This window comes from Salvelinus fontinalis, chromosome 20 (genome assembly GCF_029448725.1).
Source record: "Salvelinus fontinalis isolate EN_2023a chromosome 20, ASM2944872v1, whole genome shotgun sequence".
Classification (NCBI taxonomy): Eukaryota; Metazoa; Chordata; class Actinopteri; order Salmoniformes; family Salmonidae; genus Salvelinus; species Salvelinus fontinalis.
In genome coordinates this window covers 19,907,277-19,934,577 of record NC_074684.1, presented here as the reverse complement: position 1 = coordinate 19,934,577, position 27,301 = coordinate 19,907,277, and the positions used below count along the sequence as shown (strand labels likewise).

At 41.2% G+C, this 27,301-nt stretch overlaps 1 protein-coding gene across 1 annotated transcript in view; it reads right to left on the bottom strand.

Annotated features, from left to right (window-relative positions):
- LOC129817474 (exostosin-1-like) overlaps nucleotides 1-27,301 on the bottom strand; it is a 370,751-nt gene that overhangs the window by 32,153 nt on the left and 311,297 nt on the right. The window contains exon 4 of the mRNA XM_055872747.1: nucleotides 13,145-13,252. Within this exon, the coding sequence (XP_055728722.1) occupies nucleotides 13,145-13,252 (108 nt within the window). The remainder of the gene's footprint in view (nucleotides 1-13,144; nucleotides 13,253-27,301) is intronic.

Sequence of the window (27,301 nt, the reverse complement as noted above, 5' to 3'; positions counted from 1 at the left end):
AAAGTACATAAATATAGACACTCCATTTTATCTATTTTTCCATGTTTCATGTTGTTAGTCTGTATGTCCCACTCATATATTTCCACCCTGTTAGGCTAAATTATAGAGAAAATTAACCAAATTTCTAAATGTTAAAATATGTTTGAAAGAGAAGTAAAAATCCTGTTAAAGTGTTTACCATTTTACTCGCTCAATCTTTCTCACTCACAGAGCTATGGCTAATTTGGGCTCCACATTTCCACCTGTATGCACCTAACAGGTTGGAAAATGCACCTAAGAAAATAAGTACATGAGCTTGACCAATATGTTTTTTTCTGACACAAAAATATACTTTTTTTCTCTCCAAGTGTTGAGGTCCAAAAGGCACCACAAAGTAGGAAAGACCCAGCTAAGCTCAGACAGAAAAACATGTACTCTTAATTTTGTAAAGTATTTCTGGTTCACAGAGGAAGAGGCGAAGCTGTGCTATCTACTGAATGACTCTTTGCTATACTGGCTAGGACAGCCGTTAGTATATGTACTATAGTTAGCCATCTATGTTAGACACATTAGCTAGCTAGCTGGCTATGGTGAGAGGCAAGTTAACACATTTTAAGAGATGAGTAGATGGAAATAACTTACTAAAATTCTGGTCCAACAAATAAAATACAAATATACAGTGCCTTATTCATACCCCTTGATTTATTCCACATTTTGTTGTGTTACAGCCTGAATTCAAAATTGATGAAACATTTTTTTTTCTCTGACCCATCTACACACAATACCCAATTATAAAAAAGTTAAAACATGTATTTAGGAATGTTGGCACATTTATTGAAAATTAAATACAGAAATATCAAATTTACATAAGTATTCACATCCCTGAGTCAATACGTTAGAATCATATTTAGTAGCTATTACAGCTGTGAGTCTTCTGGGTAAGTCTCTAAGAGCTTTACTCACCTGGATTGTACAATATTTGCCTATTATTATTTTCCAAATTCTTCAAGCGCTCTCAAATTGGTTGTTGATCATTGCTAGACAACCATTTTCAAGTCTTACCATAGATTTAACTGTAACTCAGCCACTCAGGAACATTCACTGTCTTCTTGGTAAGGAACTCCAGTGTCGATTTGGCCTTGCGTTTTAGGTTATTGTCCTGCTGAAAGGTGAATTTCTCTCCCATTTATTTTCCTTGACTCAATACTGTTAAAGTTGCAAGTCAAATTAAGAGGGTAACTTTGCGCAAGACTTTGCTTGTGTGAGCCACAACGGCTCATAGGAGCAGGAGCCTATCGCTTGTTTCTGTAGTGTGAGGCAGCTTGATGTACCAGTACACCAACTGGATAGAACGCTAGTCAATCGCAAGGCCTTACCCCCAATCTATCTCAATCTATCTTGAGCGCCAAGCAGAGAAGCATCAGGTCCCATTTTTACAGTCTGGTATGACTCGGCCAGGGATCGAACTGTCCAACCTTCAAACCTCAGGGATAACACTAACAAGGGAAACTGAGTTGGTTATGCAAGCCATAGGTATAACTTTATTGCATATTAAGTTGTTGGAAAATGAGAGGCATGCACAATTAAGCATCACAAATGATTTTATTAAGGTTTTACCTTACTGTACCCTTGGTGACCTGTGATAGATACATTGTCCTATAGGTACCAGCTATTCTTGTTCTTAGAATCACTGTTGTTCAACAAACAGGTTACCATCACAGTGTTCAGCTACTGTAGGTTTTCTTGATAATGTTTTCCAACATATGATTGGCAGAACCTCATTATAGAGCAAAAACACTGGTAAGACTACTGGTAAGAAAGTGGCACTGTAATTTTGACTGAACACGTCAAGCAGTTCAGCGACAATGGATGTCTTCCCTCTTCCTCATCAGTACAGTTAGAAATATTAGTAGCATCATTGGTGATGATATTCCTTCTCGGTTCTTGTCAGTTATGGAGACAGGTCATCATTCAAAACTGTCTGTGAAAAAGGAGCACAAATTATGCAAAAGGATTAGCATGGATGGAGACAAAGATTATCAATGTACAACGTATGAAGTGCACTAGTCACAATTTAATTCACATATCCTGCTGTTTTTAATTGTTCACAACCATATGTTCCGGTTTAGTGCATGTTGTCATAACCAATCATTCATTCACTCAATTTACCCAAGAGTGGTCTTATTGAGTAGTTCAATGAGGTGTTACAGCAAAGGTAGTGATGACAATGTTCACACTGTTGCCCATTAGGCAAGAAATAAGAACATTGAACTAGACTAACCAATTGTACAAATCCATTGAACTTTAGACCAGGAAGGGAAATAGCAAAGTGCAGATCAGGGCATGAAGGCATCTTTTAGCCATTTTGGTGCCCCTCCCGCCCTGGCTTCCTATGGGAGAACATCCTTACCCGTCTGATGATGATGATGATGATGATGATAATAATAATAAGAAGACTTATACAACTCTTAAAATGGTAAAAATGGAGTCAAAACAAAATCTGAGTCAAAACAAAATCAGTCTAAACAAAACCATAAATAAAGAGAGGGGTGGGCTCAAAGAAGGGAAAGAGTGTGATGTATCAGTGTATGGGGAGGGTAGGGTTGGGATTTGGATACGAACCCGGTTTAGGATAAGGGGTGGGGTTGGGTTAGGATACAAACCCGGTTTAGGGTAAGGGGTAGGGAAAGGGTTTGGGTTAGGTGCTACTGTGATGGTGGGCAGCATCAACTGGAAGACAGGAGGGGGCAGCGTCTGCTGGACGACCTGCTGGGGTTGCCTGTACACAGCAATGACAAGGTTGGAACACAAAAAAAGATTAGTTGAAAGGCACACTGTCAGGTTGGGATCAAATGAGCTAAAAAAATATATATATTTTTTTGTAGCCTTCAAATCAGACAACATGAACTCATAAGAATCAGACTGGTTCCAATCCATATCATAGATCATCTGCTCCCTTACAGATGCTCTGGTATGGTCCCTGTAGCATCCCCAGCTGAAAGAATGGTCAACTCTCAAACTGATTATTCATGAAAGTGTCATGCGGTACTATTTCCATAAACACACCGTAAGAGCTCATCATCTTTCCAGCTAGGTGCTAAGTTCAACGTTGTTTCTTCGGTGCTTGAACAACCTTAACAAAAACGTATTTTCCTTTTCCTCTCTTGTGCCCGTTTCCCATATACCCTTGGCGCGTAAAACAGAGAAGGCAAAAAACCTGCTTTCAAAATAAAAGTCACACTAAACTGTCAAATATACAGGATAGGTGAGAGGATAGAAAGCTCATACAAGAAAATAAAAGTCCAAATATAGAGCAGACATTGTGATCGGACACTCGTTTTAGGGGTTCATTTACACTCCCACTAAATCAGGAGTGATTTGGAACAATGTACATGGTATACACAAAGAACGAATGGTTTCTGTACTTTAAATGACCTAAGACCAGAAATAGGGTATCAGAAAGGTATGGAATCATAGCACAAACGACTCAAAAGTAGAAGACATAGGATGTAAAGAGATTTGTGGGGGCATATATCTTAACCAGTCTCCAGCAACAAGACCAGCTTTTGAACTGGGCGGTCGAACACTGACAGCTTGGTGAGACGCTTGCCTGTCTTGTCCAACTTCCGATCACCAACACATATTTTGACTCTCCTTACTAGTCCATCTTTATCAACAGTAGTCTCTGAGACTCTACTCATCCGCCACTCATTTCTAGGCAGATCATCATCTCTCATCATCACTATGTCACTGAACTGCAGGTTTCTCGTCGGGGTGTGCCAGCACTGCCTGATGGCGATGTTGGCTAGATACTCTTTTCACCAGCGTCTCCAAAACCGTTCTGCTTGATATTAAACATGCCGTCACCTTTTCTGAGCGTACATGTCCTCCCTGATGAATCTGGCAAAAGGAGGTAGAGCTGTGGTAGATTTCATAGTAAGCAGATGATTAGGGGTGAGTGGCTCAAGACTGTTTGGATCATTGAGGTTGTCAAAGGTGAGTGGGCGATTGTTTACAATTGCCATTGCGTCGTAGAAGAAGGCTCGTAGAGAATAATCTAGTCTACCAGAAGAGAGTGAGAGTGTGGAGCTAAGGATACCTCTCACTGTTCTGATCTGTCGCTCCCAGACGCCACCCATGTGACTTGAATGGGAAGCATTCATGCTGAAATCACACTGTTTCTCAACGAGATAGGCAGTCAGCCTGTCCATGTCAACTTCCTTGAGCGCTCCCACAAAGTTGCTTCCTTGGTCACATTTAATCTGACGAACTGCACCACATATGGTTATGAAGCAGCGCAGACCATTAATGAAGGCATCTGTTGACATGTCATCTAACATTTCAATATGAACAGCATGAGAGCAAAAACAGGTGAAAAGAAGACCATACCTTTTGTGCACTCTTCGTCCTTGCTTAATGAGAAATGGGCCAAAACAATCCATACCGCAGTATGTAAAGGGTGGTGAAGATTTCACACACTCTGCAGGGAGATCAGCAATATTTTTGCAAGGAGGCAACTGTAGACAGTATACCTCGACGCGTTGCAGGTTGGTCCTTGAGATTGACATTGAACTTGAAGCAGTCAGACTCAACGTGCCACTGAATCCCTAGTGCTTTTTCTGATGGCAAGTCATCAAATGCAAGGTTAAGGTCCTTAATGTCGGATGCACGTTCAGATGGTGGTATGCTTTCTAGGACAGCTCTGTCATTGGATACAAACTTGTGCAGTCAAAGACTACCCACCGCACAAAGTTCTCGAGCCTCACGTGCAAACTGAATAGCATGTGCCGTACCGTCTATGCTTGTGACCCTGTCATCTACATAAAAGTCGCTCATGGTGAATTGTGAGCCTAGGGGGTATAGGTCTCTGTTCTCCTTAGCTAGATGCTTCAGCCCATAGTTTGCACATCCAGGAGATGATGCAGCACCAAACATATGCACCTTCATGCGGAACTCTTGAGGTTGTGGAGTAATGTCTCCCTTTTTCCACCAAAGGAAGTGCAGATAGTCTCAGGCACATGGAACTGGTGAAACATCTTCTCAATGTCCCACATCAACGCAACAGGGTGCTGCCAAATACACATGAGAACACTGTTCAGCTTGTCCATCAAATCAGGCCCTGGAAGCAGATGGTCATTTAAACTGGTTCCCTTGTACTTGGCAGAGCAATCAAATACTATGCGTAGCTTATCTGACTTCTTAGGATCCACATCGACAGGGCTGCAGTGGAGCAGTTTGAGAGCTTCAAGTTCCTTGGTGTCCAAATCACAAAGAACTTAAAATTATCCACACACGTGCATAGACGTGAAGAAGGAGCGACAGTGCCTCTTCCCCCTTAGGAGGTTGAGAAGGTTTGGCATGGGTCCCTCAAATAGTTCTACAGCTGTACCACTGAGAGCATCTTGACTGGCTGCATCATTGCTTGGTATGGCAATAGCGCCGCTCTTGATCGCATGGCGCTACAGAGGATGGTGCGGACAGCCCAGTACATCCCTGGGACTGGGCTTCCTGTCATCCAGGATCTCTATATCAGGCGGTGTGAGAAGAAGGCCCTGAAAATCGTTAAAGACTCCAACCACCCAATCTACCTTGTTATTTTCCAGTATTACATTGTTATTGCTTACTGCATTGTTAGGGTTAGAGCTTGCAGCATTTCACTGTACTTGTGCATGTGACAATAAAACTTAAAACTACGCTTGCAACCTCTGCCTCTATCCAAGTAGTAGCACGTTATAAAGGATACTTGCTTGTACACACCTACATGTGCTCATTGCTCAGTGAAGATGCCCTCCAGTGTTGTACGCCACTATTCTCCTGCAGCCATATCTGGAACTCCTAAACAGATAGATGGACACACAGACATGCTATAACAGACAGACAGACAGACAGACAGACAGACAGACAGATGGACAGAGAGAGAGAGAGAGACACACACACACACACAGTGTGAGAGCTGTGCCAAAAAAGAGAAAAAAGTAAACAAAATGTTAAATTCTACATGTGACGTTAGACTTTATAGTGTAATTAGACTTTATAGTGTAATTAGACTTTATAGTGTAATTAGACTTTATAGTGTAATTACATGCATTCAGATAATTCCCTTGTTTTTTAATAGCAACATACCATTAATCATCCCCTCTAGAGTAACTTTAATGCATCATAGCTTGCTAGCTATCTAAATGTTTCAACGCACCTTCCAAAGAGAAGGGTTCAATTGCGGCCCGCAATTCGGGGAGTTCCTGCATGTGGGAATTCCTCTGCAGGAACAGCTCTTTATACTTCTATTGGTAAATATTTTTTGTTAGGACAGGTGGGGGCGGGGGCGCTCCAGTACATTAGGTGGCGTTAATGCACAATAACGTTGGATGCCAGCCGCTGATAAACCCCACAGAAGATGCGGTAGCTTGCTAGCCGTACACCGGTAAACAGTGTACTTCACCCCCGCCAGACGGTCACTGTTTTCCCACAGTTCTGTTGACGACGGCGAGGGCAGGTGTTTGGCAGGCAGGAGTGAAGGACGCTGTGTGCTAACTTAGTCAGCTAGTCCTAAGGAGGACTCCAGTACACGGCAGGTGGGAGACAAGCAAGCTAGCTAGTACACAGTGTCGCTAACTATCAAGCTAGCTAGTACACAGTGTCATCGTGACCGGTAGAGAGTGTCCTTCTGGCACTGGAACCAATGGGGGGGGGGCTGCAGTTGCACACTATTGACACCCCGAATTGCGGGCTTCATTTGCACACTATTTCTTCCAAATGTGAAATTACAAGACAAAAAAAAAACACTTACCGTACCTAAAGGTGTGCCACGATGATGTCTTGTTGTGAAGGTAGCTAGCCAGTGCCAGTGGGCTAGCTAGCTAACGTTAGGCAGTAACGTTAGCCAATAGTGCCTGTTCATAGCCAGCTAGCTACGAGCTATCTATCTAACCTACCAGTAGCTAGCTACATATAATAGCTAATTAGCTGGCTACTAGTAGCTCCCCATATCCCCTCCACTGAAATGTATAATCCCCTCCCACAAACTCCTCTGTGTTGTTGTGTTTTCTTCTGTGGGGTTTCGTACTGGCTGGTGTTTCCCGGGCATCCTAAAAACATGTCACATCGATAGATCTATGACCGAAAGTGACTGTTGCCAGCAAGCACAGGCAACCTCTCTTCCATCTCACGTTATTGAAATCACGCCCAGTGTTTGATTTATAATCAACACAGGTCGAAAATTATAACTGAAATGAGGAACGAAATTGCAAAATGAAGCACAGCAATTGATCATTTGAATTTTGACAGTATGGAAAAGCATTGCCAATTGAGAATCATTTATATTTTTGTCACAATTCATGGCATCACAAAGAAATTAAATGGCAAACATGATAAATGATTTGTCATTTTAAGCATTTACATTTGATTTTTAAATGTGTCACACTTTGCTACTTTTTCAATTAGGCAGACATTATGCATACTCAATCATGAAAATGATAATGCAATATCTTTTCTTGCATTTAATTTGGAATTTTGTCACCGAAAATGCAAACTTGCAAATATGATATTGATTTATAATTTCTCCATTTGCATTTCCAATTGAGTTTAGGCTGCTAAATGCTTCCATAGATACTAGCCATATGACCACAACTACACTAAACAAAAATATTAACGCAACATGTAAAGTGTTGGTCCCATGTTTCCTGAGCTGAAATAAAAGACCCCAGAAATATTTCTCAAATGTTGTGCACACATTTCTTTACATCACTGTTAGTGAGCATTTCTCATTTGCCAAGATAATCCATCTACCTGACAGATGTGGCATATCAAGAAGCTGATTAAACAGCATGATCATTACACAGGTGCACCTGGGGACAATAATAGGCCACACTAAAAGGTGCAGTTTTGTCACACAACACAATGCCACAGTTTGCTCACATTTTGAGGGAGCATGCATTTAGCATGCTGACTGCAATAATATCCACCAGAGCCGTTGCCAGAGAATTTAATGTTAATTTCTCTACTATAAGCTGCATCCAATGTCATTTTAGAGAATTTGGCAGTAAGTCCAATCGGTCTCACAACCGCAGACCACGTGTAACCATGCCAGCCTAGGTCTTCTACATCCGGCTTATTCACCTGCCGGATCGTCTGAGACCAGCCACCCAGTACACTGATAAAACTGTGGATTTGCACAACCGAGGAATTTCTGCAGAAACTGTCCGAGGGAAGCTCATCTGGATGCTCGCCACCCTCACCAGGGTCTTGACCTGACTGCAGTTCGGGGTCGTAACCGACTTCAGTGGGAAAATGCTCAACTCCGATGGCCACTGGCACGCTGGAGAAGTGTGCTCTTAACAGATGAATCCCGGTTTCAACTGTACCAGGCAGATGGCAGATCCTGGAGTCATGTGGGCAAGCGGCTTGCTGATATCAACATTGTGAACAGAGGGCCCCATGGTGGCGGTGGAGTTATGCTATGGGCAGGCATACGCAACAGATAACAAGCACAATGGAAATTTGAATGCACAGATACATTGTAACAAGATCCTGAGGCCCATGATCGCTCTCTATGGACAATTCCTTCGACCTCATTGCTTGGTCTTTGCTCTGACATGCACTGTCAACTGTGGGACCTTATATACACAGGCGTGTGCCTTTCCAAATAATATTTACAACAGGTGGACTCCAATCAAGTTGTAGAAACATCTCAAGGATGATCAATTTAAACAGGATGCGGCTTACTTAAATTCCGAGTCCCATAGCAAATGGTCTGAATACTTATGTAAATAAGGTATCTGTTATTTACGCTTCATTATTATGTGTTATTGTGTGTAGATTGATGAGGCTGTAATGTAACAAAATGTGGAAAAAGTCAAGGGGTCTGAAAACTTTCCGAATGCACAGTATATGTTCAGCGGGTCCCTGCTTTGAGCCCAGGTTGGGGCAAGGAGAAGGACGGAAGCAAGACTGTTAAGGCAAATTCACACACTAAGCATAGCGCAGTGTTGCAATGTCGTTTTTCATCAAAAGTCACATTTTATTAGTCACGTGCGCCGAATACAACAGGTGTAGGCCTTACAGTGAAAAGCTTACTTACGAGCCCCTAACCAACAATGCAGTTAAAAAAAAATGATAAGTAAGAATAAGAATAAAAGTAACAAGTAATTAAAGAGCAGCAGTAAAATAATAGGTGTTTAGTCCCAGGGTCCTTAGTTTATTGATGAGCATTGAGGGCACTATGGTGTTGAACACTGAGCTCTAGTCAATGAATAGCATTCTCACATACAGTAGGTGTATATTTTGTCCAGGTGGGAATGGGCAGTGTGGAGTCCAATAGAGATTGCATCATCTGTGGATCTGTTAGGGCGGTATGCAAATTGGAATGGGTGTAAGGTTTCTGGGATAATGGTGTTGATGTGAGCCAAGAAGGGCGGCTCCTTGTAATACACTCCGACAATAACCGTTCTTATTACACCTCATTGCAGTTAACATACTTTGTACTACCTGAAAATTGAGACGCGCCGGATCATTCCTTCTGTAGCCGTGGGGGCAGTGTTGTTGCTTCGGTCCTTGATCTGATCTTTAGGCTATATAGGCAAATTATTATTTTATTTTTTTTGTCTTTCCTTTTTTTTTTTTTTTGCTTATTACAAAGAAGTAATATATATGTATGCGTAAGCTATAATTTCGTTAGTCTGCACAGGTCTGATACTCTATTTTGCATTGATAATCAACTATAATCTCAGTGTCTGTTCAAACAGTAAACCAAACAAAAACAAAAAAGTATTTTGTTTAGAAGTAATAATTATTGATTCAAGGCTATTGTGAAATGGTAGAACCTAATGTAGTCAACTATATATACTACATGACCAAAAGTATGTGGACCCCTGCACGTCAAACATCTCATTCCAAAATCATGGGCATTAATATGGAGTTAGTCCCCCCTTTGCTGCTATAACAGCCTCCAATCTTCTGGGAAGGCTTTACACCAGATGTTGGAACATTGCTGCGGGGACAAGAGCATTAGTGAGGTCGGGCACTGATGTTGGGTGTTTAGGTCTGGCTCGCAGTCAGTATTCCAATTCATCCTAAAGGTATTCAATGGGGTCGAAGTCAGGGCTCTGTGCAGGCCAGTCAAGTTCTTCCACACCGATCTCGACAAACCATTTTTGTATGGACCTCGCTTCGTGCACGGGGGCATTGTCATCCTGAAACAGGAAAGGGCCTTCTCCAAACTGTTGCCACAAAGTTGGAAGTACAGAATCCTCTAGAATGTCGTTGTATGCTGTAGCATTAAGATATCCCTTTACTGGAACGAAGAGGCCTAGCTCGAACCATGAAAACAGCTCCAGACCATTATTCCTCCTGCTCCAAACTTTACAGTTGGCATGATGCATTCGGGCAGGTAGTGTTCTCCTGGCATCCACCTAACCCAGATTTGTCCGTCGGACTGCCATATGGTGAAGCCTGAGTCATCACCTTAGAGAACGCGTTTCCACTGCTCCAGAGTCCAATGGCGGTGAGCTTTACACCACTCCAGCCGACGTTTGGAATTGCGCATGGTGTGCATCTGCTCGGCCATGGAAACCCATTTCATGAACCTCCTGACGAACAACTCTTGTGCTGACGTTGCTTCCAGAGGCAGTTTGGAACGCGTAGTGAGTGTTGCAGCAGAGGACAGACAATTTTTACGCACTTCAGCATCTCATCGGTCCCGTTCTGTGAGCTTGTGTGGCCTACCACTTCACGGCTGAGCTGTTGTTGCTCCTAGACCTTTTCACTTCACAATAACAGCATTTACAGTTGACCGGGCAACTCTAGCAGGGCAGAAATATGACAATCTGACTTGTTGGAAAGGTGGCATCCTATGACGGTGCCAGGTTGAAAGTCACTAAGCTCTTCAGTATGGGCCATTCTACTGCCTATATTTGTCTATGGAGATTGCATGGCTGTGTGCTCAATTTTATACACCTGTCAGAAACGGGTGTGGCTGAACTAGCCCAATCCACTAATTTGAAGGGGTGTCCACCTACGTTTGGCCATGTAGTGTCACTATCCATGTGATTTTTAACTCCATGACCAAAACATGTTTTATTTTTTAGCTGATATCGGAATGCATACACAAGCAGCATATCAAACTGGGATAATGTTTTAGGTTACACTGGCAAGTATATTTGCCAGGGCATATTATTTGGTTATTAATCGGATTATTTCACATGGAGATGTGGGAAGCAAAGAAAAAAAGTGCACATTATCAAACCTAACAAAAAAAATCCTTTCAAACACAAAGATCCTTAGCTAGAAATAAAATATGTAAATACTTGCTCTAGTAAAAAAAGATGTATTATGCAGCTTTATTGATTTAGAAAAGGGGATGGATTACACAGGGAAAAGGGCCTTCCTTTTTTCCGTTTACGTGTCACTCCTATTGGCTCCTCCACTTGAAGGTTTGTGTTCTCTGATTGGCTCAAAGTCAAGTTGTTGGCTACTGAGGAGCAGGGCGATTCTACAAGTAGAAACGTCATGTTTGTCTGTACCAGGTTGGTACTCAGCAGGTTACATATTTTGCTCTAGCAAGAGATGGAACGGCCTCCTACTGTGCTAAGTACCTATCGGCCCTCAGTTTTCTTGGTGTGTCTGACTTCTAAGTGCTTAATTTAATTAGATGTAACAATTATTTGTGCCTAGTGAACAAATGCTGTCATTATATATTTTTTCTTTCTTCTAGAGACAAAACGTCCTTGAGTGCCTCATATCCTGTCACAGCATATTTTCCATGTCTACACATATCTGACAACAATTAGCATGCTTTTAGGACAGGGACTTTGTAACTAAGGGGTGAAGAGTGAGAAAAAACAATAGTTAGCAACTCTGAATGTCTTTCATTCAACAGCGTATAATCACAAATAATTACAGGACTTGTATTAAAACCATTTACAGCTTTTAATAGTCTGCATTTGCATTGTGTGTTGACTCAATTTTGCAATTGAGTGCAAATCAACTGATACACATCTTTGTGTGTATCAGTAGTCTGAGATCAAATAAATGTGTCGGGTTTCAATAGAACCATGGGTCGTTCCCAGGTCAACGGCAACAGGCAGCTCCTCTAATAATTGCGCTGATTTCATTAGTGGGGGATGGAACTGAGACAAGAAGGTGAATGACACCGAGTGAAATCCTGTCATATCACGACACACATCATTTCCTCATTTACTTTCATGTTCTGTGTCATATTTTGCATATCGTAAATCAAACGTCTTCCTTTTTGCCACATCAGCTGCTAATAAGTTCAGTAATTAAAGAATATAAATATCATACATCTTGAATTACATCATTAATTGGATAGTTGATTGATACAGGGACCATGCTCTGGGAGACATTAGGGAGACTGGCGGGCGGTTGCAGGGATGGGGTGGATTAATATGTGTAGGTATATTGGCATTTCATCACACCCCTCTGCAAACAAGCCCCTCTGAAACTGTGGGTGTGGCTGGCACGATGAGGAATCACTTCCTCTAATTCTGGATACTTGGTATAGTGTGTAAAGTTAAAGGATGGCTAAGTTTATGAAGCTAACAAAAGGTAACTGTAGGAATGCGCAGGTTAGCGTTTCTCATAATGATTCTTCTTCTGGAGGCAGCTTTGCAGAGTTGTCACTAGCTGGAACAGCCACAAAGTCAATTTTTTTTATTTAAACCTAACTACACTGTTAACCCCAAACTTAAATTAAGACCGAAAAAAATTCATGAATTTTTACAATATAGACCATTTTGAGTTTGCAGCTGGCCCATCTAGCGGAAATCGCTCAGTTCTGCCTCAAAGACAAGACTCACCCCAATAAACGTGAAACTGCAACTAATGCGGAATGATGAGAGAGAGTAGTTTGAGGTAACAGAATATTACAGCAAATAGGAGTGCTGTGATTGGACAATATTGACCCCCCCAAAAAGTTACTGTAGTACGTTTGCAAAATTGTATCAATATATTCCTTTAGAGAGAGCGGTAAAAGTTATCCATCCCAGTGGTCCTTACTAAGGGCTACTTTAGAGCCCAATGTGAGTTGTGAATGCCTTGTGTTCTAGCATAAGGTACAGCTTACGGTAATGTATAACAGCATGAGAGAGAGAGTGAGAGAGAGAGAGAGAGAGAGAAGTGTCATAGGGAGGAGGTCTCCATCAGTAGTTACCTGCAGTAGGAGCCTCTCGTCCCCAATGACAGCTGCTTTGCTCCAGTCGATGATCTCGGAAAAAGGCAGCTCCCAGCCGTTGCTCAGTAGGACAGGGATACAGGCAGCCTGGGGGAGGAGGACGGTAGCCCAGGGGGAAGCACAGAGAGGGTCAGTGGTAATAGAATATGCACATACACCTCTATTATGGATACCAGTTTCTACCCTTCTACTGGACTGTTAAGAAATAGTCACAGTTATAAAAGCTAGTCCAGATATTTCTTTACAGTAAAGTATCAGATTTTTTGGTGTCATGTCTACAAACAGGTTCATCTGAATGCCCTGTCATACAAAGTAGAAGGTGGAATGTTAGTCACACAATGGTAGGGCGTATTGTATAACGCTATTTAGTTGAACCTATTGGGTCTTATCATTAGTGCAGATAATTAGTTACTAGCATCAAACAAATACTTGAGTAATTAGATACATTTTTAGTTAGTATGTATGCTGGTTTTAATATTCAGAAAGACTCGTGGTTTACCTCAAAGCTGCACCTTTATAATGGAAATTAGAAATTGTTTCACTCCTTAACAGTCGTGTAGCGCAAAACATTTTTTAGATGAGGGAGTGCTAAATAAAAAATGCAAATGATGTCATAATTTCCTGAATCAAAGTTTGTACCGACAGATGTAGCCTATTGAATATATACATCTATAAAATATAATTATATATTTTTATAAAATATGCATAAAATTCATCCTCTTTTTGCAACGTCTGCCTATACTAGAGGTCGACTGATTAATCGGCATAGTCGATTAATCGGCATAGCTGATTTCAAGTTTTCATAACAAATCGGTAATCGGCCTTTTTGTACTCCGATTATGGCCGATTACATTGCATTCCACGAGGAAACTGCATGGCAGGCTGACCACCTGTTACGCAAGTGCAGCGTCAAAAGGACCCTGTGGCTGCAAGGAGCCAAGGTAAGTTGCTAGCTACATTAAACTTATCTTATAAAAAACAATCAATCTTCACATAATCACTAGTTAACTACACATGGTTGATGATATTACAAGGTTAACTAGCTTGTCCTGCGTCGCATATAATCAATGTGGTGCCTGTTAATTTATCATCAAATCACAGCCTACTTCAACTTCGCCAAACGGGTGATGATTTAACAAAAGCGCATTCGCGAAAAAAGCACAATCGTTGCACAAATGTACCTAACCATAAACATCAATGCCTTTATTAAAATCAATAAACATAAGTATTTCTTTTTAAACCTGCATATTTAGTTAAAAGAAATTCATGTTAGCAGGCAATATTAACTAGGGAAATTGTGTCACTTCTCTTGCGTTCAGTGCAAGCAAAGTCAGGGTATATGCAACAGTTTGGGCCGCCTGAATTGTTCTTCCTAACAAAGACCTTAATTCATTTGCCAGAATTTTACATAATTATGACATAACATTGAAGGTTGTGCAATCTAACAGTAATATTTAGACTTAAAGTTGCCACCCGTTCGATAAAATACGGAACGGTTCCGTATTTCACTGAAAGAATAAACGTTTTGTTTTCGAAATGATAGTTTCCGGATTTGACCATATTAATGTCCAAAGGGTCGTATTTCGGTGTTTATTATATTATAATTAAGTCTATTATTTTATATTTGATAGAGCAGTCTGATTGAGCGGTGATAGGCAGCAGCAGGCTCATAAGCATTCATTCAAACAGCACTTTACTGCGTTTGCCAGCAGCTCTTAGCAATGCTTGAAGCCCAGCGCTGTTTATGATTTCAAGCCTATCAACTCCTGAGATTAGGCTGGCAATACTAAAGTGCCTATAAGAACATCCAATAGTCAAAGGTATATGAAATACAAATAGTATAGAGAGAAATAGTTGACGCATCATAATTCCTATAATAACTACAACCTAAAACTTCTTAACTGGGAATATTGAAGAACTGGGAATATTGAATCAACAGCTTTCATATGTTCTCATATTCTGAGCAAGGAACTTAAACGTTAGCTTTTTTACATGGCACATATTGCACTTTTACTTTCTTCTCAAACACTGTGTTTTTGCATTATTTAAACCAAATTGAACATGTTTCATTATTTACTTGATGTCACGTCCTGACCATAGAGAGACTTTATTTTCTATGGTGGAGTAGGTCAGGGCGTGACTGGGGGTTCGTCTAGTTTATTATTTCTATGTGGGGTTCTAGTTTTATTTTTCTATTTTGGTGATTTTGTATGATTCCCAGGCATCGTTGCCTCTAATTGGGAATCATATTTAGGTAGCCTTTTTTCCAAATGTGGATTGTGGGATATTGTTTATGTGTAGTTGCATGTTAGCACTCCATTGTCGTCACGGTAAGTTTATTTCTTTATTGTTTTGTTTTGTGTGTTTCTCTATTAAATATGTGGAAACCATATCGCACTGCACCTTGGTCCGAGTATTATTCCAGCAAACGTGACACTTGAGACTAAATAGATTTTATTTATGTTCTATATTAAGTTAAAATAAAAGTGTTCAATGTTCATTCTGTATTGTTGTAATTGTCATTATTACAAATATATATATAATACCGATTATACCGATTATTGGTCCTCCAATAATATATAATACCGATTATACCGATTATTGGTCCTCCAGTGTCCTCCAGTGTTGAAAAATCATAATCGGTCGACCTCTAGCCTATACCACACATATTGTCTCAATATTTATTTTTAATACCCTCAATTACCAAGTTAGGCATACCTAATTTCAAAATAGGCCATCACTGTCAATCGTGAATGATAATTATTCACGTTTTACCGGTGAAACGTACAAATCTGCATGCCAATCATTTGATTGACCTCAATCATTTTCATGGAAATATGCATTTATAGTGGGAATATGCCTTTATTTATGGGAATATGAATCTTGAGTGTTATTTTAAGCGATTGGAGGGTCCTTCGTGCTGCTGAAAGGACAGCGCCAGGATCGTGCTATAATGTTAAAAAAGTTTAACTAACTTGTGGTGCTGAAGGATAGCTCTGCGATTCGGCCAGTTCAGGAACAACTAATATGAATTTATAGTATAGCCTAATAGGCTACAACTACGTGGTATAGCTATTTGTAGGCTATAGCCTAATGTAAATACAAATACATATAGTTTAATATCCCTGTACTGTTTGCAGGGAGAGCTTTAGTTGTGAATAGGCATTACATTGTATTGTTTAGCTTACGCCACACTGTACCATAAATACACTTTGATTAGCTTGAACACATGGTTACAATATACCCTATTACAGAACAAAAACACCTCCCGGGTGGGGCAGTGGTCTACGGCACTGCATCGCAGTGCTAGCTGCGCCACCAGAGTCTCTGGGTTCGCGCCCAGGCTGGGCTGGGTTCGCGCCCAGGCTCTGTCGCAGCCGGCCGCAACCGGGAGGTCCGTGGGGCGACGCACAATTGGCATAGCGTCGTCCGGGTTAGGGAGGGTTTGCCCGGTAGGGATATCCTTGTCTCAGCATGTAAAATGTATTAAAAATATTTGCACTCTACTGTAAGTCGCTCTGGATAAGAGCGTCTGCTAAATGACTAAAAATGTAAAAAAAATGTAAAAAGAAAATTGAGGTGAAATATCAATTCATATAATTTATTTGCAGAGATTGAACATTCTATCAAATCAATTGACAAAGTAGTGAACATAAATCATTACTACGTAGAATTGCAGAACATTTGTTTTAAAACATAAAATAAAATCAAGCTTTTGATGAACATACCTACACGTACACTACGGTCACAAGACGCAGGCCTCCTAATTGTCCCTAGAATTTCTAAGCAAACAGCTGGAGGCAGGGCTTTTTCCTATAGAGCTCCATTTTTATGGAATGGTCTGCCTACCCACGTGAGAGAAACTCTGTCTCAACTTTTAAGTCTTTACTGAAGACTCATCTCTTCAGTGGGTCATATGATTGAGTGTAGTCTGGCCCAGGAGTGTGAAGGTGAACGGAAAGGCTCTGGAGCAAAGAACTGCCCTTGCTGTCTCTGCCTGGCCGGTTCCCCTCTCTCCACTGGGATTCTCTGCCTCTAACCCTATTACAGGGGCTGAGTTACTGGCTTACTGGTGCTCTTTCATGCCGTCCCTAGGAGGGGTGCGTCACTTGAGTGGGTTGAGTCACTGACGTGATCTTCCTGTCTGGGTTGGCGCCCCCCCTTGGGTTGTGCCGTGGCGGAGATCTTTGTGGGCAATACTCGGTCTCAGGATGGTAAGTTGGTGGTTGAAGAGATCCCTCTAGTGGTGTGGGGGCTGTGCTTTGGCAAAGTGGGTGGGGTTATATCCTTCCTGTTTGGCCCTGTCCGGCGGTATCATCGGATGGGGCCACAGTGTCTCCTGACCCCTCCTGTCTCAGCCTCCAGTATTTATGCTGCAGTAGTTTATGTGTCGGGGGGCTAGGGTCAGTTTGTTATATCTGGAGTACTTCTCCTGTCTTATCCGGTGTCCTGTGTTAATTTAAGTATGCTCTCTCTAATTCTCTCCTTCTTTCTCTCTCTCGGAGGACCTGAGCCCTATAACCATGCCTCAGGACTACCTGGCATGATGACTCCTTGCTGTCCCCAGTCCACCTGGCCGTGCTGCTGCTCCAGTTTCAACTGTTCTGCCTGCGGCTATGGAACCCTGACCTGTTCACCGGACGTGCTACCTGTCCCAGACCTGCTGTTTTCAATTCTCTGATTGGTTGGAAGTTAACTGTGTTAGCCTGGGGATCTGGTTCCTCTTCCTAACATCATCTGATGACATCATCAGAACAACATTCTATTTATCATCAGAGATACTCTTAATGATCGGCTATGAAAAGCCAACTGACATTTACTCCTGAGGTGCTGACTTGCTGCACCCTCGACAACTACTGTGATTATTATTATTTGACCATGCTGGTCATTTATGAACATTTGAAAATCTTGGCCATGTTCTGTTATAATCTGCACCCGGCACAGCCAGAAGAGGACTGGCCACCCCTCATAGCCTGGTTCTTCTCTAGGTTTCTTCCTAGGTTTTGGCCTTTCTAGGGAGTTTTTCCAAGCCACCGTGCTTCTACACCTGCATTGCTTGCTGTTTGGGGTTTTTAGGCTGGGTTTCTGTACAGCACTTTGAGAGATCAGCTGATGTAAGAAGAGCGATATCAATACATTTAATTTGATTTGATGTGTAACCATGCATCTCAATAAACTAATATAATCTTAATGCATTATTACCTTCAACTTGGCCTAATTCATATTTCCAATTGCCCCCCCTGACATCCCAAGCTAGAACAGGCTTTGCGTCTCAACCAATAGCCAATTGTCGAAATATCCCAAGGAGGGCTACAACAAATTCCAGAGGGTCAGGCTCCTTGGGCTTTGCGGTGGCTACTATGGTTTGGATTTCCTCCGCAGAACGGTGTCGCCGTAACAAAGTGGTCACATTTGGTTCTGAATTCCACTCCGCAAGAGGGGGTCGGTGGAGTTTTATGAACATCAAGGCAGACACAGTGTGAATTTGGATCCTAGATCTCGTTGGTGTGATGATAAGGTTCATGTGGCTGAACCCCCTCTAACACGCCGCCAAGGTACAGTGCTTGACTTGGACTAAAATAGGTTCCAGTACTCATTTTGGTGCAGGAGCTTGTGGCAGATGAATCAGAATTAGTTGGGTAACATAGATAAATAAGATGTTTTATTTATATAATATGCTTATGTGAGATACTTGTCATTAGAATGTATCCTTTTGGACTGTAGTGTTGGCAGTTGCACATTTTTCTAAGCTGGGGCTCAGTCATTTGGGATCCAGAAAGGGGAGAGGTCAGGCTTGTCTTTTACATGTCTCTGGTGCTATGCAGAATATCAGAGGGGGAAGAGGACAGGATGGAACATTGTCTTCATATGTGAATGTATCTGTTAAACCATGTGGCGTGATTAAGGGGGAACCAATTACTTGGCTCCACAATGTCTGTGCGCAAGTCACTCCCCTCAGTGAGCTTGTCCAGGAGTGGGGTCAAGAGAGGGTTTACTTGAGATGGGAGTATCTAGAGTTGACAATTGAGTTATGCCTTGGATGAGGTAATGTTTTTGTACTATGAAGTACCAGGAACGAGATTAGAACCTCGTCTTAGAGACCAAACTGAATGATAATTTATAGCGAACGCTATCTGGCTGTGGGATACTCCTCTCTCAAGTAAAAGTCTTTCTTTGTGAACTGTTCCTAAGATCTGTGGTTCGTCATGTAAGTTGAGAGGGGTGGATCTTTGCTATAAAAGATCTCAGTTGCCATTATGTTGGGACTCTCAGAATTCATTATAGACACTGAATTGATCTGAGAGTCAAAGGGCTATTGTAAAGCTCACATTATTAAAGATGAAGTTTAAGTATAACTCTGACTGGTGTGTGGTTTGTAACTCTCCTCATTTGGTAATACAGGAAAATTGCCAAAACAAGCTCCACAACAATTTTGAGCAGGAGCTCAAGTAGAAGAGAACTGGAAGTCCCGGTACTCAGCTCCGGTGAGCTTCGCCCAAGTAAAGCACTGGAGATTATGTACAGTTAAGCAGTGGTCTCAGCTCGCGTGGCACGTGTCTCCTACTGTGAAGAAAGTCCCTAAAGCCGTTGATGGTGGATGCACACAGGAGGGAGAAGCGTTGGCACAGGATGCAAATGTCTTCTTGCCCGAATCCCGGAGGGAGAGGCTCTGGCCAGCTCTTTCTCCAGGATGTTTGCCTGACGTATCAGGTGTGTGCCCTGCAGTCTGGTTCGCTGCGGACGAGCCTTTAAAGCTTGCGGCTTCTCATTTTGTTTATGAGGCTGGATAGAAACAGCTGGTGAATCTTTATAAATGTTTGCCAAAGTGGTCAAGCCTCTGATGGACCATCGCAGTGCACACGTAGCCTACAGTTAATCATTATCACCACCGCCAGAAATATATATATTTTTACTTAACCTTTATTTAACTAGGCAAGTCAGTTAATAACAAATCATTTTTACAATGACGGCCTACACCTGCCAAATCCGGACGACGCTGGGCAAATTGTGCGCTGCCCTATTGGACTCCCAATCACCACCGGTTGGGATTTCTTATTTACATTTTTTTGTGATACAGCCTAGATCCACTCAGGAGCCCACCAAGAAGACACGGAAGAAATTAAATATTATTTATTTACAATTTATCAGAATACATTTTCCAGAAGGAGTTTTACCAGCTTTGTGTATTATCAAACTGAAAAAGTGAGGGAGCGCCTCTCCCCCTCACTCTTGCAGCACTACAACCCTGCTCCTTAAACCTGTTTACAGAATTCCATTAAAAGAAACACCATAGCAACACAAACCTGTTTATCACAAACTTAAAGCCAGGCTTTTCCGGGGATCAAATTCTCTATCAAGGTAAGTTTGCAAAGGATTTACTTTTAATAGATGCTCAGAGGTGAGAAAACCAAAGTGGCAACCATTTTTAGGGAGAATAACATTTGTTTAACTATGTGCATTAGCACTTACGGATAAATGGACATTTCCAAATTCATCAGAATCCTTTTTAATTTCCTATACAGTGGCACTGCATTTAGAGGGATATAATTTGATGTGTTTTGTAGTCATCAATCATACATGCAGACTAAAATAATAAAAACCAAGGCAGCATACTGAACTGTACAGCACCATGACTCCATGTTTACATTTCAAGGGAGACTTGGATCTCCATCATTAAAAGTTGACACTCATTTGGGGCTTATGGGGGCTTTGTGAGAAATGCCAAGTCCAGGATTGGTGGTGGCCTGTCTGTCTGTTTAAATCCCCCCTGCTCTTTAGTGATTTGCATGGCCTGGCTCAGTGTCGTGGCATCATCACTCTCCTCGCCTTTCCCTCTCATCTCATCTCCCTCTCCTCTCCCTCTTCTTTCCTCTCCTCCCCCCTCATCTCCTCCCCTTCTTTCCTCTCCCCTCTCCTCCTTTCCTTCTCCTCCCTCCCCTCTGCTGTTGTAGGGAAACAAATCATTGTCTGTTGCCACACCAGCCCTTGTTCTCCTTCCATCCATCTGCATAACAGCCCTTGTTTGAGCCTCACTGATGGATAAAGAGGACAAATGGGAGAGGGCTGCCTCACAATATCAAAGCTCAATCTGTGTCATGTCTAAAAGCTTTTTGATGTTCCTTTTTCAAAGTGTCCCCTCTGAAATCTGGGTGCGGAATGGAACTGCCTCACACTTAAAAGGCAGCAAAGAACGCTCCATTTGGGGGCCGTAATTCCAGCTAGCTTTCAGTCAGTACTCTGTGAGATGATTATTCACATATTTGAATTGTTAGCTACAGTGTCTGCCTAACTGCTGCACTGACCCCCTGTAAGATTGTAAGATGGCGCCGAAGAGGATGGATGACGTTTTACATGCTCCTGACCAATTGTGCTATTTTGTTAGTTTTTTGCGTTGTTTGTTACTTATTGTTTTACTTATTTTGTACATAATGTTGCTGCTACCGTCTCTTATGACCGAAAAATAACTTCTGGATATCAGAACAGCGATTACTCACCACGAACTGGAAGAAGCTTGTATGTGTCTTTTTGTCAATAACAGCTGGTGCGCAATGTCTAATATTAAAGAAGTCTTGAGGTATTGCTCGCCTGAGGTAGAGTACCATATGATAAGCTGTAAACCACACTATCTACCAAGAGAGTTATCATCTATATTATTCGTAGTCGTCTATTTACCACCACAGACCGATGCTGGCACTAAGACCGCACTCAACCAACTCTATAAGGCCATAAGCAAACAAGAAATGCTCATCCAGAAGCAGCGCCCCTAGTGGCTGGGGACTTTAATGCAGGCAAACTTAAATCAGTTTTACCAAATTTTTAACAGCATGTCACGTGCAACCAGAGGGAAAAAAACTCTAAACCACCTGTACTCCACACACAGAGATGCATACAAAGCTTGCAAGTCTGACCATAATTCTATCTTCCTGATTCCTGCTTACAAGCAAAAACTAAAGCAGGAAGTACCAGTGACTCGCTCAATACAGAAGTGGTCAGATGATGCGGATGCTACGCTACTGGACTGTTTTGCTAGTTCCCGGGATTCATCCAATGGCATTGAGGAGTATACCACCTCAGTCATCGGCTTCATCAATAAGTGTATCGACAACATTGCCCCCACAGTGACCGTACGTACATATTCCAACCAGAAGCCATGGATTACAGGCAACACCTGCATCGAGCTAAAGAAGAGCTGCCGCTTTCAAGGAGTGGGACACTAATCCTTACGCTTATAAGAAATATTGCTTTGCCCTCAGACGAACCATCAAACAAACAAAGCATCAATACTGTGTCGTGACGTTGTATTAGTTAATGTGACGACTGTTGCTCATCGAATGATTAAAGGTTCCTACTTGCGTGATTAACTGAATCAAGCAATTATTAACTCATTAACCTGGGGCACCATGAGAAAATTAGTTTTATTGAGTTTCTATTTCCCAAATTAACTCAAAGAATATCAAAATATCGATTTTACAACAGTTGCTAATTAATCAGTTTCCTCTACAGTCTCATTCTGAACGCCACATAATCCGGGAATCTGCACGGACCTGGGTCTCACCAATGAGTTCGTACCACACCAATCTTAGTTGAGTATTTATTTACTAGAAAGCTAAAATGATGATAAAAGATACACATACATAAAAACACATTCTAGGCTATTGATTAGAACTTAGTATAACAGGCCAACACACTATGGCACGTGTTACCCAAAATGGGGATTTAAATGAAAGAGAAAAAGAGAAAGTACACTAGAGAAATATACATCTGAGTGCATTTGTCAGTTAGGCTTATTTTAACCCTAGCCTTGTCCAAAGTGCCGGTCTTATGGGTCAGAATATAATGATGTAATTACGTGTGGGAGGTCTCAGATGGGAAGGTCCGCGTGGACCGTTTAGGCTGCTCAATGACGCACTTCTCCGGCGCAACTCTCTGGTTGTGCTCACGATGTCAGTGTCCTTTTTGGCTTAGTGGTCTGTTTCCTAGCCCTTGCTCTGGAAGGGGTCTTCTGAGGACAGACAGCTCTGTAGCTCAGAGCTCACAGCGTAGGAATGCAACAGTGTAGATACCACGATTCGATGGAGAGTGGAGGCTAGGTGGTCCGGCTTGAATTCACCCTCTTAGACACATCTACTCATCCGTAGCTTGGGTAGAAAAAAGATTTCTTTGTCTTCAAACTTGTGTTGCATTTTGGGTTCGTTTAATTTTTAGACCTTGGCTGCAGCTTGGGTGATATGATATGTTAATTCTTCACTCGCAGGTTTTATACCCTCGGGTCAGAAGTGGGCGTAACCGCCTTAAAACTTCTTGTCAATAGGGGGAGCTGTTAGCACTATGTAATCTTGACGTTCCCAAATTAAACTGCCTCGTACTCAATTCTTGCTCATACAATATGCATATTATTATTACTATTGGATAGAAAACACTCTCTAGTTTCTAAAACCGTTTGAATTATGTCTGTGAGTGAAACACATCCTTTCTATGAGGATTTGAAAATGCTGAAATCTGCTCACTGTTCCCAGAACAGTTTATTAATTTGCCTGTCCTCTATTGGTTGAGATGCACTGCATACGCCTTCCCCTGGGTGTCAGCGAATAGGGAGACTTGAAATGGAGTCTCTACGTAGTTCCCAAAGGTTATAAATTGCTTGGAAACGAAGTGTCCCCTCTTTTGACTCTTCGCTCTGACGCAGGGAGGATCTTGGCATGTCGTGTTAGAAGCTCCTGTTTTAGCTCCTAGATATATCCGGCTCTGTTTTTATTCAATATAGGTGTTAACCTCTTTGGGCTCAAGGGGCAGTATTGAGTAGCCAGATAAAAGGTGCCCATTTCAAAAAGGCCTCGTACTCAATTCTTGCTCGTACAATATGCATATTATTATTACTATTGGATAGAAAACACTCTCTAGTTTCCAAAACCGTTTGAATTATTTCTCTGAGTGAAACAGAACTCATTCTGTAGCACTTTTCCTGTCAGGGAGTGAGATTTCAGAAATCCAGGTCCCTGTTCTGAGATCAGTTTATAAGTCCCCATGCAAGCTATGAGGGTACATGCACTGCATACGCCTTCCTCTAGATGTCAGTAAGCGGTGAGACTTTGAATGGAGTCGATTGCGCAATCTGGGACCTTATATTAGACCGTGGAACAGGAAGTACCGTTCTTTTCAACAGTGCGCTTGACGCATGAAGACATCAGAATGGCGTCCTGCAAACGCTTTCGTTTTAGTATTTCTATATCTCCGGTCATGTTTTTATTCGTTATAGGTGTTAAAGACATCATAAGGTAGTTAATTTAAACCGACTTATAGCAGTTTATAGCAGTTTATTGCAATTTTCTGGGATTTCTTTGCCATGCGCTTTCAGGAGTTGGACACCACTCCAGTTGGCGGCTAACGTTTAGCGGCTAATTCGACCGGACAAGAGGACATCTTTCAACCCAAAGACGATTGTTTTGAAGAAAGGACACCTTGCCCAAGATTCTGATGGAAGCTCAGCTAATAGTAAGCAGTCTTTATGCTGATAATTCATTGTTCTGTTGAAAAATGTCAAATGCATGAAACGCCATTGCTTGCAGTGTAGCATTGTGTTATCGCAGCCTGTATTGCGCAGTAAGGTACATTTTAAAAATGTAATTCGGCGATTGCATTAAGAACTCATTTGTCTTTCAATTGCTGTCCAACCTGTATTTTTTTTGTCAAGTTTATGAATTTTTCGATAAGAGTAGGTGGCTTTCCAAGATGGCGCCGGTCAGATTGCTTGACGTTATGGACACTATTCTCATTGTATAAGCACAATTTGTGCCGCTAAATATGCACATTTTCGAACAAACTCTATATGCATTATGTAATATGATGTTTCAGGACTGTCATCTGAAGAATTCTGAGAAGGTTAGTGAAACAATTAATATATTTTGGTGGTTTATACGTTATAGCTATTTTTGCCTTGAATCAATGCTGTTGTTATGTTTGCTATTGTGCTAAGCTAATATAACGCTATATTGTGTTTTCGCTGTAAAACACTTGATAAATCGGAAATATCGTCTGGAATCACAAGATGCCTGTCTTTCAATTGCTGTACACTATGTATTTTTCAGAAATGTTTTATGATGAGTATTTAGTTATTTGGCGTTGGTGTCTGTAATTTTTCTGTCTGCTTTCGGTGCAATTTCTGACTGTAGCTGCAATGTAAACTATGATTTATACCTGAAATATGCACATTTTTCTAACAAAACATATGCTATACAATAAATATGTTATCAGACTGTCATCCGATGAGGTTGTTTCTTGGTTAGTGGCTATTTATATATTTATTTGGTCGAATTTGTGATAGCTACTGATGTAGTAAAAAACGGATGGAGTAAAAATAGTGGTGTCTTTTGCTAACGTGGTTAGCTAATAGATTTACATATTGTGTCTTCCCTGTAAAACATTTTAAAAATCGGACATGTTAGATTGATTCACAAGATGTGTACCTTTCATCTGGTGTCTTGGACTTGTTAATGTGTGAAAGTTAAATATTTAAAAAAAAATATCTTTTGAATTTCGCGCCCTGCACTTTGAGCTGGTTGTTGTCATAAGTGTACCGACGTCGGGCTTGCACGCCAAACAGGTTAAAGACATCATAATGTTGTTATTTTAAACCGAGTTATATCAGTTTATGTCAGTATATTGCGATTTTCGGGTATTTCATTTTTTGGTGTTGTAGGAAGTTGGGTATCTCTCTCTCTCATGCTATTGTTTACTGCTAATTGCAACGTGGAAGACAACGTTCTCCAAACTAGCAACGATTATTTTGGACAAAGGACACCTATCCCAAGATTCTGATGAGAGTTCATCAAAAAGTAAGAACTATTTATGCTGATAATTCATTGTTCTGTTGAAAAAAGTCAAATGCATAACCCGCCATTTCTTGCAGTGTAGCCTTGCTTTATCGCACGCTGTATTTTGAAGTAACGTTAATTTTAAAAATGTAACCCAGCGATTGCAGTAAGAACTAATTTGTCTTTCAATTGCTGTCCAACCTGTATTTTTTTTGTCAAGTTTATGAATAGTTTTCGATTAGAATAGGTGCCTCTCCAAGATGGCGCCGGACAGATTGCTTGAGGTTTTGGACACTATTCTCATTGTATAAGCACAATTTGTGCCGCTAAATATGCACATTTTCGAACAAACTCTATATGCATTGTATAATATGATGTTATAGGTCTGTCATCTGAAGAATTCTGAGAAGGTTAGTGAAAAAATTAATATATTTTGGTGGTTTATACGTTATCACTATTTTTGCCTTGAATCATGTTTGGTGTGATGTTTGCTATTGTGGTAAGCTAATATAACGCTATATTGTGTTTTCGCTGTAAAACACTTAGAAAATCTGAAATATTGTCTGGATTCACAAGATCTGTGTCTTTCATCTGCTGTACGCTGTGTATTTTTAAGAAATGTTTTATGATGAGTAATTAGCTAATACACGATGGTCTCTGTAGTTATTCTAGTCGCTTTGGTGAGAGTTGTGATGGTGGCTGCAATGGTAAACTCTGATTTATACCTGAAATATGCACATTTTTCTAACAAAACATATGCTATACAATAAATATGTTATCAGACTGTCATCTGATGAGGTTGTTTCTTGGTTAGTGGCTATTTATATCTTTATTTGGTCGAATTTGTGATAGCTACTGATGGAGTAAAAAAATGGTGGAGTAAAGAAGTGGTGTCTTTTGCTAACGTGGTTAGCTAATAGATTTACATATTGTGTCTTCCCTGTAAAACATTTTAAAAATCAGAAATGATGGCTTGATTCACAAGATGTGTATCTTTCATTTGGTGTCTTGGACTTGTGATTTCATGAACATTTTATTATATGATATCCCTGTGGCTTTAGGGTAGGCTATGCTAGTCAGCTTTTTTGATGGGGGTGCTCCCGGATCCGGGTTTGTGAGGCGTTAGAGGTTAAGGGCAATTCTCTGGGCGTACCAAATTAAGAGGGAAGGTCTAGATTTTACTCAAATCCTATTGTAGACAACTAACTTCACATTTCATCTTTACCAAAACATTTTCTTTGATTTGGACATTTTTCACACAACGTACAATGTATAAACATCAAACACATACTAGGAAAACTCTTAACGTTACAATGTCTTCGTA